Source organism: Eurytemora carolleeae, unplaced genomic scaffold, assembly GCF_000591075.1.
Source record: "Eurytemora carolleeae unplaced genomic scaffold, Eaff_2.0 scaffold25, whole genome shotgun sequence".
Classification (NCBI taxonomy): Eukaryota; Metazoa; Arthropoda; class Copepoda; order Calanoida; family Temoridae; genus Eurytemora; species Eurytemora carolleeae.
In genome coordinates, this window is record NW_019396037.1 from 268,867 (window position 1) to 286,155 (window position 17,289).

Sequence of the window (17,289 nt, forward strand, 5' to 3'; positions counted from 1 at the left end):
CCCCTCCTCCCTCATATCAATTTTGACCACTTATTTTGCAGCAAAATTATTATTATTTATATTGTATACATTAAGGTAAGGTCAGGCTGCAGGCTAAAACAATTTCTGGGCCGAACGCTTCAGCTAGGAGAGGCCAGGGGGCAGAGCGCTGCGGCTAGGACAGTCTAAGGCTATGACATGTTAGGGAGCCGGGCGCTGCTGTCACATGACCAATAATATCTATCCGATACATACGAGATCCATGTACAAAATTGAAAGGGGGGGGGGGGCAAAAATCTTTCTCTAGGAGATTACAAGTATTATTCCCTTGAAAATTCTTAGAATATATTTAATGTCCCATTTTCCAAGCTAAGAAATAAATAAAAATTCATTCGGTTGTGTTCATATTCCTAAGTATAATCTTCAGGACATAATCCCTGCTGATGGGAAGTTATATCTCCTGTTTGCTCTCATGTTCAAGGATCTGCGACAGCATATTGACGGAACCCGACAGCAAGGGAACCATCTTCCCAGCAACATTATCAGGAGCTACACACAACAGATCCTTCAAGGACTGGACTACTGTCACAAGAGAAGATTGTTCCATCGAGATCTGAAACCTCAAAACATTCTCTTGGATGAGGTCGGTGGTCTCAAACTAGGAGATTTTGGTCTGGCAAAGCTTTTCGGAACCCCAGTACGAATTACAACATTTGAAATTGCCACACTGAGATATCGGGCCCCCGAACTTTTGCTAGAATTTCCCGATTATGGACCCGCGATAGATATATGGAGTGTCGGCTGCGTTCTTGCTGAAATGATTCAACTAACACCGTTCTTTAAAGGAACGAATCCTCTAGATCAAATCCATCGTATTTTCAGTATCCTGGGAACCCCCAGGGAGAGTAGCTGGCCGGGGATATCCTCCTCGACCATATATCAGGATATATCCTACAGTATCGAGCAGACTAGCTGTTTATCTCAGGAGTTGAGTGATGCATCGCCCGAGCAGATAAATCTACTCTCTCAGCTTTTCTGTTTTTGTCCTAAATCTAGAATATCTGCAGAAGAAGCATTAAAGCATCAATATTTTACGGAGATATTCTCCAGTCAAGAAAATAATGCTGCATCCTCTTAATATTCAAATCCTATTGTTTTTAAGGTTTATTTGGAATTTCAAGTCAAAAAGAAAAGTATATATCTTTCTCAATCTTAGATCTTTACTGAATCTCTTGTATTAAGAAATGTATGTCTGTATAACACAGTAACAGAAGCTTTTATTTACATATATATTTTTATATTTTTTATTTACAATATAATGTTATTTTCTACTTAGTTTATTTTGACTTTGAATAATATTTAATTTTCAGAATATTACCCCAATAGCTGAGGGATGGAGGGGTACAGTAACAGCTACCAGAATGGGTCAGTCTCTAAAGAGGCGGAATTTCAGAGATTGGCGCAAAGTATTGGAACTAATATTCAGAAAATGATTCAAAACGGTAATTCAGTTCGGATATATTATCATCTCAAATATCATTTAATTTTAGATATATTCTCATTTCAAATATCAAGTCATTTTTATTTCAAATATCAATTTATTTCAGATTTATTTTCATTTCAAATATCAATTCATGTCAGATTTATTTTCATTTCAAATATCAATTTATTTCAGATAAATTTATTTCCAATTTTAATTGATTTTAATTTTGCAAATGTGTCACGCTAGGAAACCCCCCTTTCATTATCTGAATAAACTCTTCATTTATGTCCATCTATGTATGTATGCTTGTCTGTTTGAATAAATATCGTTTAAAAATCTTTTAAAATTAATTTTGGGAACAGATCTAATTTCTACTATATTATCTCAGAGACACCTCTCCTCTCGGAGAAAGAGGCCTCACATTTTCTATTTTAATTATCATGTTTTTTTTGGGTTCATAATTTGCTAAATTTTGAAATTGTAGCTTTAAAAATGGAATAAAACGGCATAATTTTCAATTTTACAGAAAAAGGCATAAAATGGCATAATTTACCTATGGCCCCTCCTTGAATACGCCTCTGATTGCAACCTTTATCTTTAGGGAAAATCAGAAATAAAGGACAACATATTTGTATCTTTGTTGTTATGTGGAATGTATAGTCCTTCTACAATGTAGAATAAAGCAATGAAATCTCTCGGCGCCACTAGAAAAGTAGTTCAACTATTTGTACCTTATTCAACTACTCCTATTTATTAAATCTGACCTCAGATCAGATTTCTGATCTGAAATCCATAAAAGTCTTTCTTAATATTTTAAGACAAAACAACACAGATTTAAACACTAAAAAATGCAAAAAATAGAAATTGAACGAATAAGTTATACATCGTATTAATTAATAAAATCTATATACTTTGCTTGTCTGTTTGTATCCAATAAACGTCAGAACGACTGAATCGATCGGGGCCAATTTTTTTTATGGGATATCGGTTGACCCCAGGGAAGGTTTATAGATGATCAAAATTAGCCTCCAACAAAATACGAATTTGATGGATTTTTTTAATCCACGAAATTTATTTATAAAATCCGCCAAATTTTTGTTTGTTTTTGTTTTACAAGTATACAAAGAGAAAATGTTCATAATTGAAATAGAAGATGGGTGCAAAGCGCCCTGAAAGCGTAGTTATTATTATTACTAATTGATCAATTATTTTTTGAAGGCATCAGATCCAGCACTACACGAACCAGCTGGCCAAGGACACGAGCAAGCAGTTGAAGGACCTGAACGAGTTCCCCACGGATACAGCAGTTGATCCCAGGTTAGATACTTAGATGGATAGATACTTCTCTAAGATAGAACGATAGATAGTTACTTGTCATTAAATAGATTAAATACTTAAAACTTACTACTTATCCTTGGATAGATAGAATTATAGATATTTAACAACCTTCTGTTCATCAAAAGTTCTGAACTGACAAAGATTTTGAGATTCTAATTTTTAAATAATCTAGACAATGGAAACTGCAACGAGAGAAATTCACGTCAGACTTCACGCGCGCCCTGGATACTTTTCAACGCGCGCAAAGACAGGCCGCGCAGAAAGAAAAGGATGTTATAAGGTAATATAAATAACGTTAAGAACTAAATTGGAGGTAATTTCCTAGAGAACGATTTTTAATCTTAACCTAACCTAACCCTAAATAACAAAAAAATAAATAATAATAAATTTGCTGAAAAATAAATGGGCATGTACAAAATTGATAGGAGGGGGGGGGGTCCAAAAATCGTTCACTAGGTCAGACCCAAATTGGAAACACTTAAAGTTTTGAATTGTTCTTAAATTCCAATCATTTTATTTTTTTTTTCAAATTACGAATTATCTTGGCTACATGAAATTACAATTACAGGGATAAATAATAAACAGTATTTGGTTTAAAAAAGAAAATACGACAAAATTATCAGAAATTTTAATTGTGATTTTAAAAAAATTTTACTCTTGACATGTTTGAATAGATATCTCAGTTATTAAACCCAAAAGATTCATTGCGGCATTTCTAATGAATACAAGGAGTGAAGAAGTTGACAATCAAACTGCGTTGAATTGGTTATTAGCATAGAAACAATATATAATCTTCGTTGATAAAACATTAACAAACAAGGTTGGGTTGATTCTCAAGTGTAAGCAAATAATTAGAGAAAAGGAAAGTGTTAATTTCATTAAGGATAAAAAATTAACGAAATTCGGGAATACACTTACTTAATGATTGAATTACAGAAGGTGGGGGGGGGGGGCTATTAGAAACTTATCTAGGTTAAGTAGCAAGGTACTGAAATTGATCAAAAAATCAAAGTAAGAAAATCCAATGCAAAGGAGTGATTTAATTATTCTCGAATTATAGAAATGTTGCAGACGGGAAAGGAAAGGCGTGATTACTGTTGTTTTAAATTGTATCATAATGGTCCGGATTTTTTTTTATAAAAGTCAACCCACTCAATTTAGAATTTTATAACAGAGCCAAGAACATTCCCCGTTCAAATCGCCGATCAAAATTTGAGGTGAATTAGTCAAGGGGGTTCATGAGTTATGATCGGATATACAAACAGAGATTACTACTTTATATGTAACATTTTATAAATTTTCTAGGAAATACAAGAATCAGTCTGGGTTTGGTGTTCAGGATCAGAACCTTATAGATATAGAAGGAGGAGCTTCACAGACTAGAACTCAGGTATTCACAAGTCATAGGGTCAGACATTGATCTCCATCTTTCAGATCCACGAATTAATATAATGTCTCTTCGATATCCTATACCCTTTGCAGGGATACCTTAAATTGAAGGATGAAGCATTGATCCTCAAATGTTAAAGAGCCCCCATTGGATATTAAGATTTATTATCCAAAAATATATTTTTTTTTTAACTTGAAAATTTCCTTTTTCTTTCTGGAACAAAAAGCTTTTGTGTGAAATAGCTCTAATCTACAACACTTTGATATTCAATTTGACAACTTATAAATTTATACTAGAGATTAATAGGGGCTTGGTCCCTCAACATTGGTTTTCACTTTACAGCTGGAAATTCTTTTATTGTGAACATCGAGATCAATGCTTGGTCTCCTGATTTTGTTAATCTGTAGATTAATTTAAACTCCTTCAGCCGCTCTTACTGGTCCGCGTCTGCTGATGGCAGACAGTAATCAGCAGACGGTAGTCCAGCTACAGCTTGGAAATCCAGGACCCTTCCTCTCCAGTTTGGTGACCGCCGTTTTGAGTTCTTGTTCCTTCTCGCGGCCGTGGACCGTCCTATTCTGGGAGCAGATTTCCTCGCTGATTTTCACCTCCTAGTGGATCCCGCAATGCACAAGGTTCTCCAACTCCTCCAACATCCCGCATTGAAACCCCTTGCACCTCCTGTGAGATCACCCGCCGATTCCTCTGTTGGCTCGGTTAGCAAGCTGACCCCAGATGTTACCTCCCAGTTGGACGAATATCCTGCTGCCCGGAAACCATGCCTACCTGGTCAACTGCCAAGCCACCATGTCGAGCATGTGATTAAAACAGAAGGTCAACGTCTATATGCCCGCCCCCGCCGTTTAATGAGAGCTCTTATTGGTCGGAACCTAGCAAGGATATCTATAATAGAGGATTAAGCAGAACATTAAAGTGTCCACAGTGGGGTTCGAGATTAAGCGAACTGGATTAAGGGTATTTAATACAAAAGTTTCCAGCTGAGGGTAAATTCACCACCGGATATTCAAAAGGATTGCACAAGTTGCTTGATTTCAAGATTCACAAGTTCTGACCTCTGTTTACATTTCTTTATGATTTATTATGAAGAAAAAACTGTAGATTATATTTTTTTAAACTTTGAACTGTTCAGGTTATGTTAGAAGAAGAACAGAATGTTGAAATGTTGCAGGAGAGAGAGCGAGCAGTACGTCAACTGGAGGTACATAATTTTTGTTTACTTCATTTGGTAGTTTTGTTGTTATTTGACATATTGAACAGTTTAAGCACATTTATTAATATATTTGTCAAGTCATTTCTTTTTTAGTTAAAATTGTTGTATGATAACTATAATATGAGAAAATTGGAATTTTATATATACAGGGTTACCAACAAAGGATAAGACAGTAAAGACGACGTACCTTAAACTTTAAAAATATGTAGATTCCAAGGTTCAATTAAGCCTTCTGCATTTATTGACTTATACATTGATTTACGAAACAAGTTGCCAAATGCAAGGAATCATGAATATAAGGAAACAGACGTTATAAATTCCTAATAGTCGTCTCTGAAGCCTCATTCTTTGTGGGTGACACTGTATGTTAAGAGCCGGGTTATGCTATAAAGCGCTCTTTTAGCATAATATAGAAACTATTTTTGATTGATATTTTTGTCATTATTTGACATGTTTAACAGTTGAAAACACCAGTTTTAGCATAATATATATTTCTGAATTAAATCGACTAAATGGTTTACAGTAGAAACTAATTTTCCTTGATATTTTTGTTATTATTTGACAACACAAGTTTTAGCATAATATATATTTCTGAATAAAATCGACGAAATGGTTTACAGTAGAAACTAATTTTCCTTGATATTTTTGTCATTATTTGACAACACAAGTTTTAGCATAATATATATTTCTGATTAAAATCGACGAAATGGTTTACAGTAGAAACTAATTTTTCTTGATATTTTTGCCATTATTTGATAACACCAGTTTTAGCATAATATATTTTTCTGATTTAAATCAACTAAATGGTTTAAAGTAGAAACTATTTTTTCTTGATATTGTTGTCATTATTTGATATATTTAACAGTTGAAAAAACGAGTTTAATGTTTCTTAATTTGTTAAAAATTGTCGTATTCTAATTTTACTGTTATATTACAGAAAAATTTCTATTGTCTGTATGTTTATTTGTCTGATCAAAGCTCCTGAACTCATAAATTCTTTTGATTGGGGAACTCGGTAGAACCACGGGAGTGTCATTGGTCCTAGCTTAGTTTAAAGATTTTAAGTTGAGTTGGTTGACTTTTGTAGTCGAGAGAAAGTTTCGTTTCCAGTCAAAGTTGAGTTTCCAAGCTAGTAATTATATTAATTAATAAATTAACTGATGTAAATTAAGTAAATGGTTTATAATTGAAACTATTTGTTCAGGCTGATATCGGAGATGTGAATCAGATATTTAAAGACTTAGCCGCCATGGTTCATGATCAGGTATTTTAAAATAGAAAAATATGAATTTATAAGACAATTAATTAATTATCTTAATTCGTTGTTTATTAGGGAATAAGAATTACGTAGGAAGTGAAATAAATAATTTTTATTTTAAGATGTTTCGATTTCGATAATTGATTTATTTCTATGATTGCTTTCCCTAGCTGAATGATTGATTGATGTATTGATAGAACTTGAGTTGATTGATTGATTTAGAGTGAGCTGGTTGATTCTATAGAAGCATGATTGATTGATTTATTGATGGGTTTAGGGTGAGCTGGTTGATTCTATAGAAGCAAACGTTGAGTCGTCTTCAGTTCGGGTAGAGGAGGGAACACAGCAGTTACTTCAGGCAGAGAGATATCAGGTTAGGCAGTAGGCACTAGGTAGGTCATCAAGAGATCGAAACTTTTATATTGTTAATCTGTTCAGAAAGCATTGACGGATTAAGTTAATTCCTCAGGAATAACTTTAAGACAATTTAAAATAGGCTCCAGAGTTTTTCTCTCATCCATTAAAAAATAACTAAGAGTACGAGTCAGCTAATTGTTTTATTAATCAATCGCTTAATGAGTGAAGTTTCTACTGTTGATATCAGGTTTAATTGTTGTAAATTAACGCTATATTAAGCAAAAATTTCGCCCTCCGTACTTTTAAAATAATTCATAAAAAGTTACCTAAAATGCTAAGAATTCTCAACCAATATTAGTTTATTTTTAACTACAATTCGACAAATCATTATAATTTTCATGCCCATAATGTGAAGATGCCAGTTATATTTGGTGTTTTATATCCAGGCACCCAGGGGTGTTTAAGGTCCTAGGGGTTTTAATTTAAAAAAAGCTATAAATGTAAATTAAGACTCAACCATTTTTACTCGATATATTTACATTTTTTTCTTATTATATATAATAATGAGCCCCATCCTAGATACCATGAAATGTTAAAATTTTAACAAACGAGCATTTAGTTTTAAGAGGAAAATGATTAATAAATCATTTATTAAATAGTAAATTTATTAAACTGTAAACTATTTTAGAACAAGGCGCGGAGAAAGAAAATGATCCTGGCTCTGATAGGAATAATTATTCTCATCATTCTTATCATTATTATTGCCTACTCAGCTAAAAACTAGTCAGAAAACAGTTTTACAATAGTTAGTGAAAAATTATATAGTTGTAAAATGTATATCCAAATATTTGTCCTGTTATCCAACAATTTTGTCATAATTTCCTAGACGTCAAAAAAATATTGTTTTTGAGAGGTCTAAATTTTAATCAATGTCGTCTTCATCATTGTCTAAATTCCCCTAAAAAGTTTTTTGATTGCATTGAAGAGTTCAGTCGCCATGTTTTAAGGCATTCCGTAACATTAAAAATGTCAGTTTTGTATATCCAAGTGAAAATACTTAAGTTTCATGCAGTGCAGTGCTTAGGATCCGGATCCGTTGGATCCGCATAATTTTGGCTTTATGGATCCCGATCCGCAAAAATATGCGGATTCACGGATCCGGATCCAAGGGGTAAAATATCAACCAAAAACTGCAAAAAAAAATTTTTACTCTTAAAACACAAATCTAAACTTTTGAAAAAAAAGAGAGATTATAAAAATTTCCTCATGTCTGAATAGTTTAAGTATTAATATAAGCGAATAATTTAAAACAAAAATTCGAAAATTATTTTTTGTTCAGTAAATCTTAAAGAAATGACCTGGATCCGGATGATACATTTTCTCCAGTTTGAATCCAGGATCCGGATCCGCTTAAAAATTTTATGAATCCTAAGCACTGGACTTTCATGAAAGTAATAGGACGGGAGTGAGCAAAAATAAAAAGAGGTGTTATTGAAGTTTCCTGTTGAAGATTATATTTAGATAAAATTGGAAGTAAATCATATTAAATGGAATATATATATAATTCAGCTGTACTTTTCCCTTTATAAATGATTGTACTCAGAACTCATTATCCCAGTGTTAATATTATATTCAAGCATTCATGACCTTGCATCGAAGATACTTTTTTCTCCAGGAAAGTTGAACAATGAAAATAACCCAACAGATTAATAATTTTTTTACAAGAAAATAAGTAAAAACTATTAATCAACCAAATCAACGTAAACGTTTAGGACTGAGTGATAATTGGTCTTATTGAAGCTTATAAGGCGTTTGTTGAACACTTAATAGTAAATATGTCTTTAAAATTGCATTAAAACTTTGTAAAGGCGCATGTTTCATGATATTTTCCTGGATTCTGATGATAATTAAAAAAAAAACAATTTGCTAAATTTAAATATTTGTATTAATTAGTAACAAGTAATCACTGAATATTTTAAAACATATTTAGTTGCATAATTCACAATTTAGATATTTCACAAATACTGATTTTAAATAAAAAAATGTTGCATTAAATGTTTTCAAATCATTCGTATTTTTAAGCATATTGGATAATTTGGAATCATAAATGTATTGTTTACTCTCTTAGCTGGTATTATTATTTAAAAATGTTTAGTTTATTCCTTTACTTATTTCACTTATATAATTATCATTACAAACATTAAATTGCATTTATAAGCTCGGTTGAATTAAAAACATTAATATTTGATTATGTATTATATATTCCATAATATTAAACCCATCCTTAAGCTTAATTTAGTTCTTGTTATCATATTTAACTCTTCAAAATAACTGTTAATAAATATTTATTTAAAGTTTAGAATATTTTCATCTATGGAAACGAAACCCTTGACACCTTAATCAGATCAAATTTTATAATTCCTGCAGTAAAAACAATTTTTTCTAAATTAAAAAAATGTTAAACTTGATAGAAAACGCCAATTTATCAATGTAAAGCAGGGTTAATAAGTTCCAAATATTTCTGATAATCTCCTTACACGATGCGAATATTAAGGAGAACGTATATTTTTATGAGATTAAAATTTCCATTTTAATTGGCCATTCATATTCATGCAACAGATTACTTCATGTAGCAAAAAAAATTAATAAACACAGCTTTCAAGAACTTCTCTGATGGAACCTTTTTATTACAATGCTAAGCTAATTTGAAAATCCCGTTTGACAATGTGAGTGTCCTGTGACTATAATGTTTATAGCTGGCTTAGTTAGCTAATCTTACAAGGTATTGTATGTATAACATTAAACAGAAAATGGATTTCAAATGTATTTCCTTTCCTTTGTTCAACCAGAAAACATATTTCCGATAATATTTTTTTTACAAAAAGAAACGACAGTATGCCTAACAGAATTCATGCTGCAACTAAACTTTTACCTTCTAAATTAATTGGTTAATTACAAAAATATAAGGTTTAATAAATATTAGGTTAATTTTTTAACATTTATCCTCCAGCATGAACCAAGGTTTTTAAGTTGGATAGTGTAAGCTCGATACGCTCCAATGTACGGTAAATAGAGTGGGTACTAAACGCCCGAAACAAAACGTCCAATAACAAAACGCCCAATGCAACAAAACGCGCCCAATTACAAAACGTTCAATGTTACATGTTCCAATCATATGTAAAAAGAAAACAGTATTGTTTGATCTCTTTTCAAGAAATTTCTCAACTTATCTGTTGAAATTCCTCATAGTAAATTTTCTGGAGTCTCACAGCTCGATGTATCTGTATTCTTCAGTGGTAGGCGAATATATTTAGATTTCAATTTTTATTTATATAAAGGTCGGGTTAGGACAGTTTTCGTACATTGGAGCGCATCGAAGAAGCAACCTTGGCATGAATCCAGAATAATTATGCCGATTAGTATTGCAGTGGAATTGGATTTCTAAATCCCACTGTGTTATGTCGTTTAATCAAATTTGTTATTAATTTTTACCGTTTATTTGATACTTTGATTCTTAGGGGAGGGGGGGAGGGGTTCCACACTCCTCCACTAGGGTTATTAATATTTAGGCAGTATAGTTTTTTTTTTATGTTTTAATCCGTTATCTACTCGCCTTACAAAGGTTTCTGTAAATCAAAAATTTGACTTTTTATTTTCTAATTTAAGATCCATTTCGCGCATCCGCTTAAGTAATGGAGAAGAAGGATAAGGATGGGCTGCCAGAAGCTGGGGCTGTTAGGAAATTGGCCAGGTAATGAATGGTCTTTAGTTTTAAATTATATAAGACTACATTTAGAGATTAATGCCTGTAAGATAAAAGATAAAAAAAAAATTAGAGAACACTAAAAGATTTATGCAAGAACAATTTAATTTTGTTAGGCACCCTATTTATTTTCCATAAATTTCATAAACCCTCCATATAAGCTACAAGTGGAAAACTAACCTATGGAATATTAGCGTTAGAAATGGTACAATTTTACTGACAAATTAGAAATATACTTTCCCATTCCTTTCATGTTTTAAATATTGTGAGGGCGTTTAACTTCTGGTTCAAACTCAAAAGTGCGGAAGTTTTTTGTATTTTATAAATTTAAACCATTGCATTACGATGCCTCAAGATTTGAGACAACCAAACCATGTAATCTAATGTAACTGGAATATCTCAAAGCTTTTGCGCCAAAATACGCACTTGATACTAGAAAACCCTAGTGTTTTCTGCATGGAATTTTTATTTTAGCCTTAAACTATTTTTTTAGAATTGAGAACTCTGGTTTTCTTAATCATATATTTTTTTACCAAATTTCTTAGACACCATGCAAATATTTCAAACTGTGAATTCTGTTATAAATATTAAAGATTTACACAAACAGGTTGCAAAGATTAGAGTTTGTGACAAAGACTTTAAATTTCTCTGTAAAATGGTTTCTAGGTTTCTCGAGGAATTGATTCCATCCATCCTTCAGCTCCAGGACTCATTCTCCTTTATCCATCTCCGGAGTAATCCAACCCGGACTCATTCATTCTTTTCCGGAGAGAAGGAGTAATCCAACCAGGACTCATTCATCCTTCTCCGGAGAGAAGGAGTAATCCAACCAGGACTCATTCATCCTTCTCCGGAGAGAAGGAGTACTCTAACCAGGACTCATTCATCCTTCTCTGGAGAGAAGGAGTAATCTAACCAGGACTCATTCATCCTTCTCCGGAGAGAAGGAGTAATCTAACCAGGACTCATGTATCCTTCTCCGGAGAGAAGGAGTAATCTAACCTGGACTCATTCATCCTTCTCCGGAGAGAAGGAGTAATCCAACCAGGACTCATTTATCCTTCTCCGAAGAGAAGGAGTAATCCAACCAGGACACATTAATCCTTCTCCGGAGAGAATAGGAGTAATCTAACCAGGACTCATTCATCCTTCTCCGGAGAGAAGGAGTAATCTAACCTGGACTCATTCATTCTTCGGATGAAAATTATCTGAAACTTTTTTAGTTAAGTAATATTGAGATTGTTACATTTTTTCCTTGTTGAAGTGGTTCTGAACCTTAATATTGTATATTAAATATTAGATAATTTATTTTAGTTTTATAGGTCGCATTGGAAATATGTTTATTTTTTTAGTAATTTTGATAATATGCGAAAACAAAATTCATATATTGTGATAACCCGTGATTTTTATGTTATTTCACCAAAACTTTTCTTCTTTCCATCTGAACTGGCTTTCAACTGAATATTTTTTGTAGTTTAATTTAATTTACTGGGCAACTGGAACAAAATTATCTTTGACATTTTGTAAAGGTGTAATTTTAGTATATTTAATTAAAAAATGTTATCTATCCTTTTGCAGAATAAAAAATCAATTATAACATGTCTTTGATTTGTGAAAAACTAAGAATTTAAAACATGTATTTTGGTATTTTCAGACAAAACGTTGAAAAATCTTTAGAAAATTAGAATCTTGGAAAACATGGGTTTACTGGTNAGATTTCATGAAAATTGTTCGTTGATTTTTCAAATATTCCTAAAACTGTAGAAGATTTTTTTAAATTTTGAGCATCCATAAACATTCCCTGGGGTCATGTCAGGTCCCACACAATCGGTTCAGCCCTTTTGACGTTTAGTGGATACAATCAGACAGACAGTGTATAGATGTAAACAAAATATGAAAGTAATGAACTTTTTTACCCAATTTCAAGTGAAAATTCACAAAGGTACCCCTTGTCTGATTAAAAATGGAGTTAGCCTTGTTTAGCTTTCTGACCATTAAATATTTCCAACCGAGTTTCTCTAAAAAAGTTTCTTGCGGGTTTATGAACCAGAGACGAGGAATAAAATTTACAGAATTTTACATCTTATCGAATGACAAAACGAAGTATGGAAACATAAAATATTGCTCTTGGTTGAAAGGAAGAAAAGATACAGGGTGTTCCAAAATTGACTTTTAAAATTATTGGTTTTAAGATTACAAAAAAGCAAGTTCAGCAATTTGATTGTGACCAAACTTTCTTTACAGTAATTCCCAAACCTTGTACACTAAAGCTGAGACACCCTGTTCCATAAAGTACATATGTCGCCGAGTGTACTAAAGTTGAGACAACCTGTTCAATAAAGTACATAGTTGCCGGGTGTACTAAAGTTGAGACACCCTGCTCAATAAAGTACATAGTTGCCGGGTGTACTAAAGCTGAGACACCCTGTTTAATAAAGTACATAGTTGCCGGGTGGGTTTCATGAGAAATGTTAAGAATTGATGAACTTCTGATATCTCTGATTTGAATCTTTGGGTTTGTCCATTGTTTGAATTGAAATTGGACATTACGTTATCGTTCTTTGATTGATTGTAGTTTAGAGGGGACTAAAAAAATTATTTTAACTTTTTTATTTAATTATTTTACATTGAAAATTTTTCACAAATCCGCTTTCAACTATTCTACCAATTTTTTTATTTTTATTACACAAGTTCGATATTTTGATCGGATTATTAACATAGATCCCTGGATCACGGTCAGTTTACTCAAGAACCTATACTGATCTAGTCATTTGGCAGAACATTTATGCTTTAGAGAGTAAATCCGACAATAGTTGACAATCTTGATCTCAGCTTTCTCCTTATATAGTCAATGAAAATAAATACACTTATAGTTTGATCTTAAACAAATACAGAATTAGTGGAAATTAAAACTTCATTTCTTCGTTCAACGAGTAAAGTTTGGTTCTCTTTCTCCATACAAACTATAACCTTGGTTATCTTTCTACATTCAACCTGTAAACCTTGGTTTTCTTTCTTCATTCAACCTGTAAACCTTGGTTTTCTTTCTTCATTCAACCTGTAAACCTTGGTTATCTTTCTTCATTCAACCTGTAAACCTCGGTTCTCTTTCTCCACCTAACCTATAAACCTTGGTTTTCTTTCTTCATCCAACCTGTAAACCTTGGTTCTCTTTCTTCATCAAACCTGAAAACCTTGGTTTTCTTTCTCCAGACAAGGTTGGACAAAGAGAGAGAAACAAGGCAAACATGTTGGATAAAGAAAGAGAACTAAGTTGTTCAGGTTGGATCAAGGAAAACCTTGGTTCTCTTTCTCCATCCAACCAGTAGACCATGGTTCTCTTTCTTAATCCCACCTGAAAACATTAATTATCTTTATTCAGCCAACTTGTAAACCTTTGTTCTTTTTCTGCTTCCAGCTTGTAAACCTAAGTTCTCTTTCTTCGTACAACCTCTATCCCTTGGTTCTCTTTCTCTATGCAACTTCTAAACCATGATTATCTTAGTCCAACCTGCGTCCAACCTGTAAACATTGGTCCTTTTCTTCATTCAACCTGTAAACCTTGGTTTTCTTCATCAAACCTGTAAACCTTGGTTTACTTTCTCCACCAAAATTTAAACTTTGGTTCTCTTCCTTCATCCAACCTGTAAACCTTGGTTTTATTTCTTCATCCAACCTGTAAGCCTCGGTTCTCTTTCATCATCTAACCTAAAAACCTTGTATATTTTTCCTCCATCCAACCTGTAAACCTTGGTTCTTTTTCTTTCTACAACCTGCAAACCTTGGTTCCCTTTCTTTATCCAACCTTTATTCTCGTTCTTAACCTTTAAACCTTGGTTCTTTTTCTCCATCCCACCTGTAAACCTTGGTTTTATTTCTTCATCCAATCTGTAAACCTTGGTTCCCTTTCTTCACCCAAAAGTTGGCCTTGGCTTTATTTCTTCATCCAACCTGTAAACATTGGTTCTATTTCTCAATTCAACTTGTAAACCTTGGTTCTCTTTATTCACCCAACCTGTAAACCTTGGTTCTCTTTATTCATCCAACCTATAAACATTGGTTCTATTTCTCAATTCAACCTGTAAACCTTGGTTCTCTTCCTTCAACCAACCCGTAAACCTTGGTTCTCTTTATTCACCCAACCTGTAAACTTTGGTTCTTTTTCTTTCTATAACCTGTAAACCTTGGTTCCCTTTCTTTATCCAACGTTGGTTCTTGTTCTTCACTCTAACTTTAAACCTTGGTTCTTTTTCTCCATCCCACCTAGGTTCTCTTTCTTCATTCAACCTGTAGATTTTGGTTCTCTTTTTCATCCAACCTGTAAACCTTGGTTCTCTTTCTCCATTTAACCTGTAAACCTTGGTTCTCTTTCTTCATCCAACCTGTAAACCTTGGTTCTCTTTCTTCATGTCAACCTAATGACCTTGGTTCTTTCCCTTTATTCACCCAATCTATAAACCTTGGTTATTATTCTTTCTACAACCTGTAAACCTTAAGGTTCCCTTTCTTTATCCAATATTGTTCTCTTTCTTCATCCAACCTGTAAACCTTGGTTCTCTTTCTTCATTCAACCTGTTGATTTTGGTTCTAGTTCTTTATTTAACCAGTAGATTTTGGTTCTAGTTCTTCATTCAAACTGTAAACCTTGGTTCTCTTTCTCCATCCAAACAGTAAACATTGGTTTCTCCATCCAACCTGTAAACCTTGGTTCTTTTTTTTCGTCCAACCTGTAAACCTTGGTCCTTTTTCTCCATCCAGCCTGTAAACATTGGTTTCTCCATCCAACCTTTAAAGCTTGGTCCCCTTTCTTCATTCAACCTGTAAACCTTGGTTTTCTTTCTTCATTTAACCTGTAAATCTTGGTTCTCTTTCTTCACCCAATCAGTAAACCTTGGTCCCCTTTCTTCATTCAATCTGTAAACCTAGGTTCTCTTTCTCCATCCAACCTGTAAACCTTAGTTCTCTTTTTTCATCCAATCTGAAAACATTGATTATTTTTTTCACCCAACTTGTAAACCTTTGTTCTTTTTCTTCTTCCAACCTGTAAACCTAGTTCTTCATATAACCTGTAAACCTTGGTTCTAGTTCTTCATCCAACCTGTAAACCTTGGTCCTTTTCTTCATTCAAGCTGTAAACCTTGGTTCTCTTTTTTCATCCAACTAGTAAACCTTGGTTCTATTTCTTCAGTCAACCTAATGACCTTGGTTCTTTCCCTTTATTCACCCAATCTATAAACCTTGGTTATTATTCTTTCTACAACCTGTAAACCTTAAGGTTCCCTTTCTTTATCCAATATTGTTCTCGTTCTTCCCCAACCTGTAAACCTTGATTCCTTTCTTCGCCGAACCTGTAAACCGTCCTTTTCCTTTTCTCCAGATATCCATTAAACCAACCATACATGATTATCGAAACTGAAATGTCGTCTTTTTCTAAATAAAATTCGAAATTAAATTCATTGAGACCAAGAAAAAAACCTTACTTAAATATCATTCAATATATCCATCTAAATTTCAAATTTTCAAAAACTTCTCCAAAAATAATGAATTTTGACAGATCCACTGATCCAAACCAAATATTATCAGGGGTGGGAGAGTTTTATTTTGCAGACCAAACTTTTGAAAATATTTTTGAAGCTGCAAGTGCAGCCACATTTCGTGTTATCTTGAGGTTAATGTTAAGCTTTAACTATAAATAATTATTTATTGTTCGTGCTTTTAAATCTTCTGTATGTAAAATGAAATCAAGTATGGCACTATTTGCGTCGCAGACCTAGATTTTTACATATATTATATTTGCGATATGTAGTTTAAGGACACCGTTTATAAACACTTGTAAAATGTGGGTCTGTCCTAGTATACGATTTTGACCCCCCCCCAGGCCTCCCCCCTCCTATCAATTTTGTACATGCCCATTTATTTTTCAGCAAATTTATTATTATTTATTTTTTTGTTATTTAGGGTTAGGTTAGGTTAAATAAGAATAGGTTTAATGAGAGGCAAGAACCAACTGAAGACCTATAATAGTAAGGAGAAGATAAGAATAGGTTTAATGAGAGGCAAGAACCAACTTAAGACCTATTGTAGTAAGGATAAGATACGGTTTAATGAGAGGCAAGAACCAACTGAAAACCTATTATAGTAAGGAGAAGATAAGAATAGGTTTAATGAGAGGCAAGAACCAACTTAAGACCTATTGTAGTAAGGATAAGATAAGGTTTAATGAGAGACAAGAACAAACTGAAGACCTATTATAGTAAGGAGAAGATAAGAATAGGTTTAATGAGAGGCAAGAACCAACTGAAGACCTATGAAGATAAGAATAGGTTTAATGAGAGGCAAGAACCAACTGAAGACCTATAATAGTAAGGAGAAGATAAGAATAGGTTTAATGAGAGGCAAGAACCAACTGAAGACCTATTGTAGTAAGTATAAGATAAGGTTTAATGAGAGGTAAGAACCTTCTGAACACCTATTGTAGTAAGTAAAAGAT

The 17,289-nt window shown here is 33.1% G+C and overlaps 2 protein-coding genes and 1 long non-coding RNA gene across 4 annotated transcripts in view; all 3 read left to right on the forward strand.

Moving 5' to 3' along the window:
- Nucleotides 1-1,277, forward strand: part of LOC111699223 (cyclin-dependent kinase 1) — a 2,470-nt gene extending 1,193 nt beyond the window's left edge. Inside the window, exon 2 of the mRNA XM_023469838.1 lies at nucleotides 407-1,277. Coding sequence (XP_023325606.1) covers nucleotides 407-1,117 — 711 coding nt within the window. The 3' untranslated portion in view covers nucleotides 1,118-1,277. The remainder of the gene's footprint in view (nucleotides 1-406) is intronic.
- A 95-nt stretch (nucleotides 1,278-1,372) lies between these two features.
- Nucleotides 1,373-7,949, forward strand: LOC111699262 (syntaxin-12). The gene is made up of 8 exons (XM_023469885.1): nucleotides 1,373-1,404; nucleotides 2,681-2,779; nucleotides 2,973-3,080; nucleotides 4,106-4,190; nucleotides 5,341-5,409; nucleotides 6,626-6,685; nucleotides 6,957-7,052; nucleotides 7,725-7,949. The coding sequence occupies exons 1-8, from the start codon at nucleotides 1,373-1,375 to the stop codon at nucleotides 7,818-7,820; spliced, it is 645 nt and encodes a 214-aa protein (XP_023325653.1). The 3' UTR covers nucleotides 7,821-7,949.
- Nucleotides 7,950-9,026: 1,077 nt separating this feature from the next.
- On the forward strand, nucleotides 9,027-11,609 carry LOC111699232 (uncharacterized). Of its 2 annotated transcripts, XR_002764708.1 has the most exons (3): nucleotides 9,027-9,818; nucleotides 10,703-10,787; nucleotides 11,466-11,609. It is a non-coding gene; the product is annotated as an uncharacterized LOC111699232 (long non-coding RNA). The 2 variants fall into 2 exon arrangements; XR_002764705.1 differs by lacking the exon at nucleotides 9,027-9,818 and having other exon boundaries at nucleotides 9,839-10,787.
- The last annotated feature ends 5,680 nt before the right edge of the window (nucleotides 11,610-17,289 follow it).

Coding starts and splice junctions, on each gene's coding strand:
- LOC111699262 (XM_023469885.1), top strand. CDS start 1,373: ATGGAGGGGTACAGTAACAGCTACCAGAATGG. Junction 2,780..2,972: donor GATACAGCAGTTGATCCCAG/GTTAGATACTTA, acceptor TAAATAATCTAG/ACAATGGAAACTGCAACGAG. Junction 7,053..7,724: donor TTCAGGCAGAGAGATATCAG/GTTAGGCAGTAG, acceptor AAACTATTTTAG/AACAAGGCGCGGAGAAAGAA.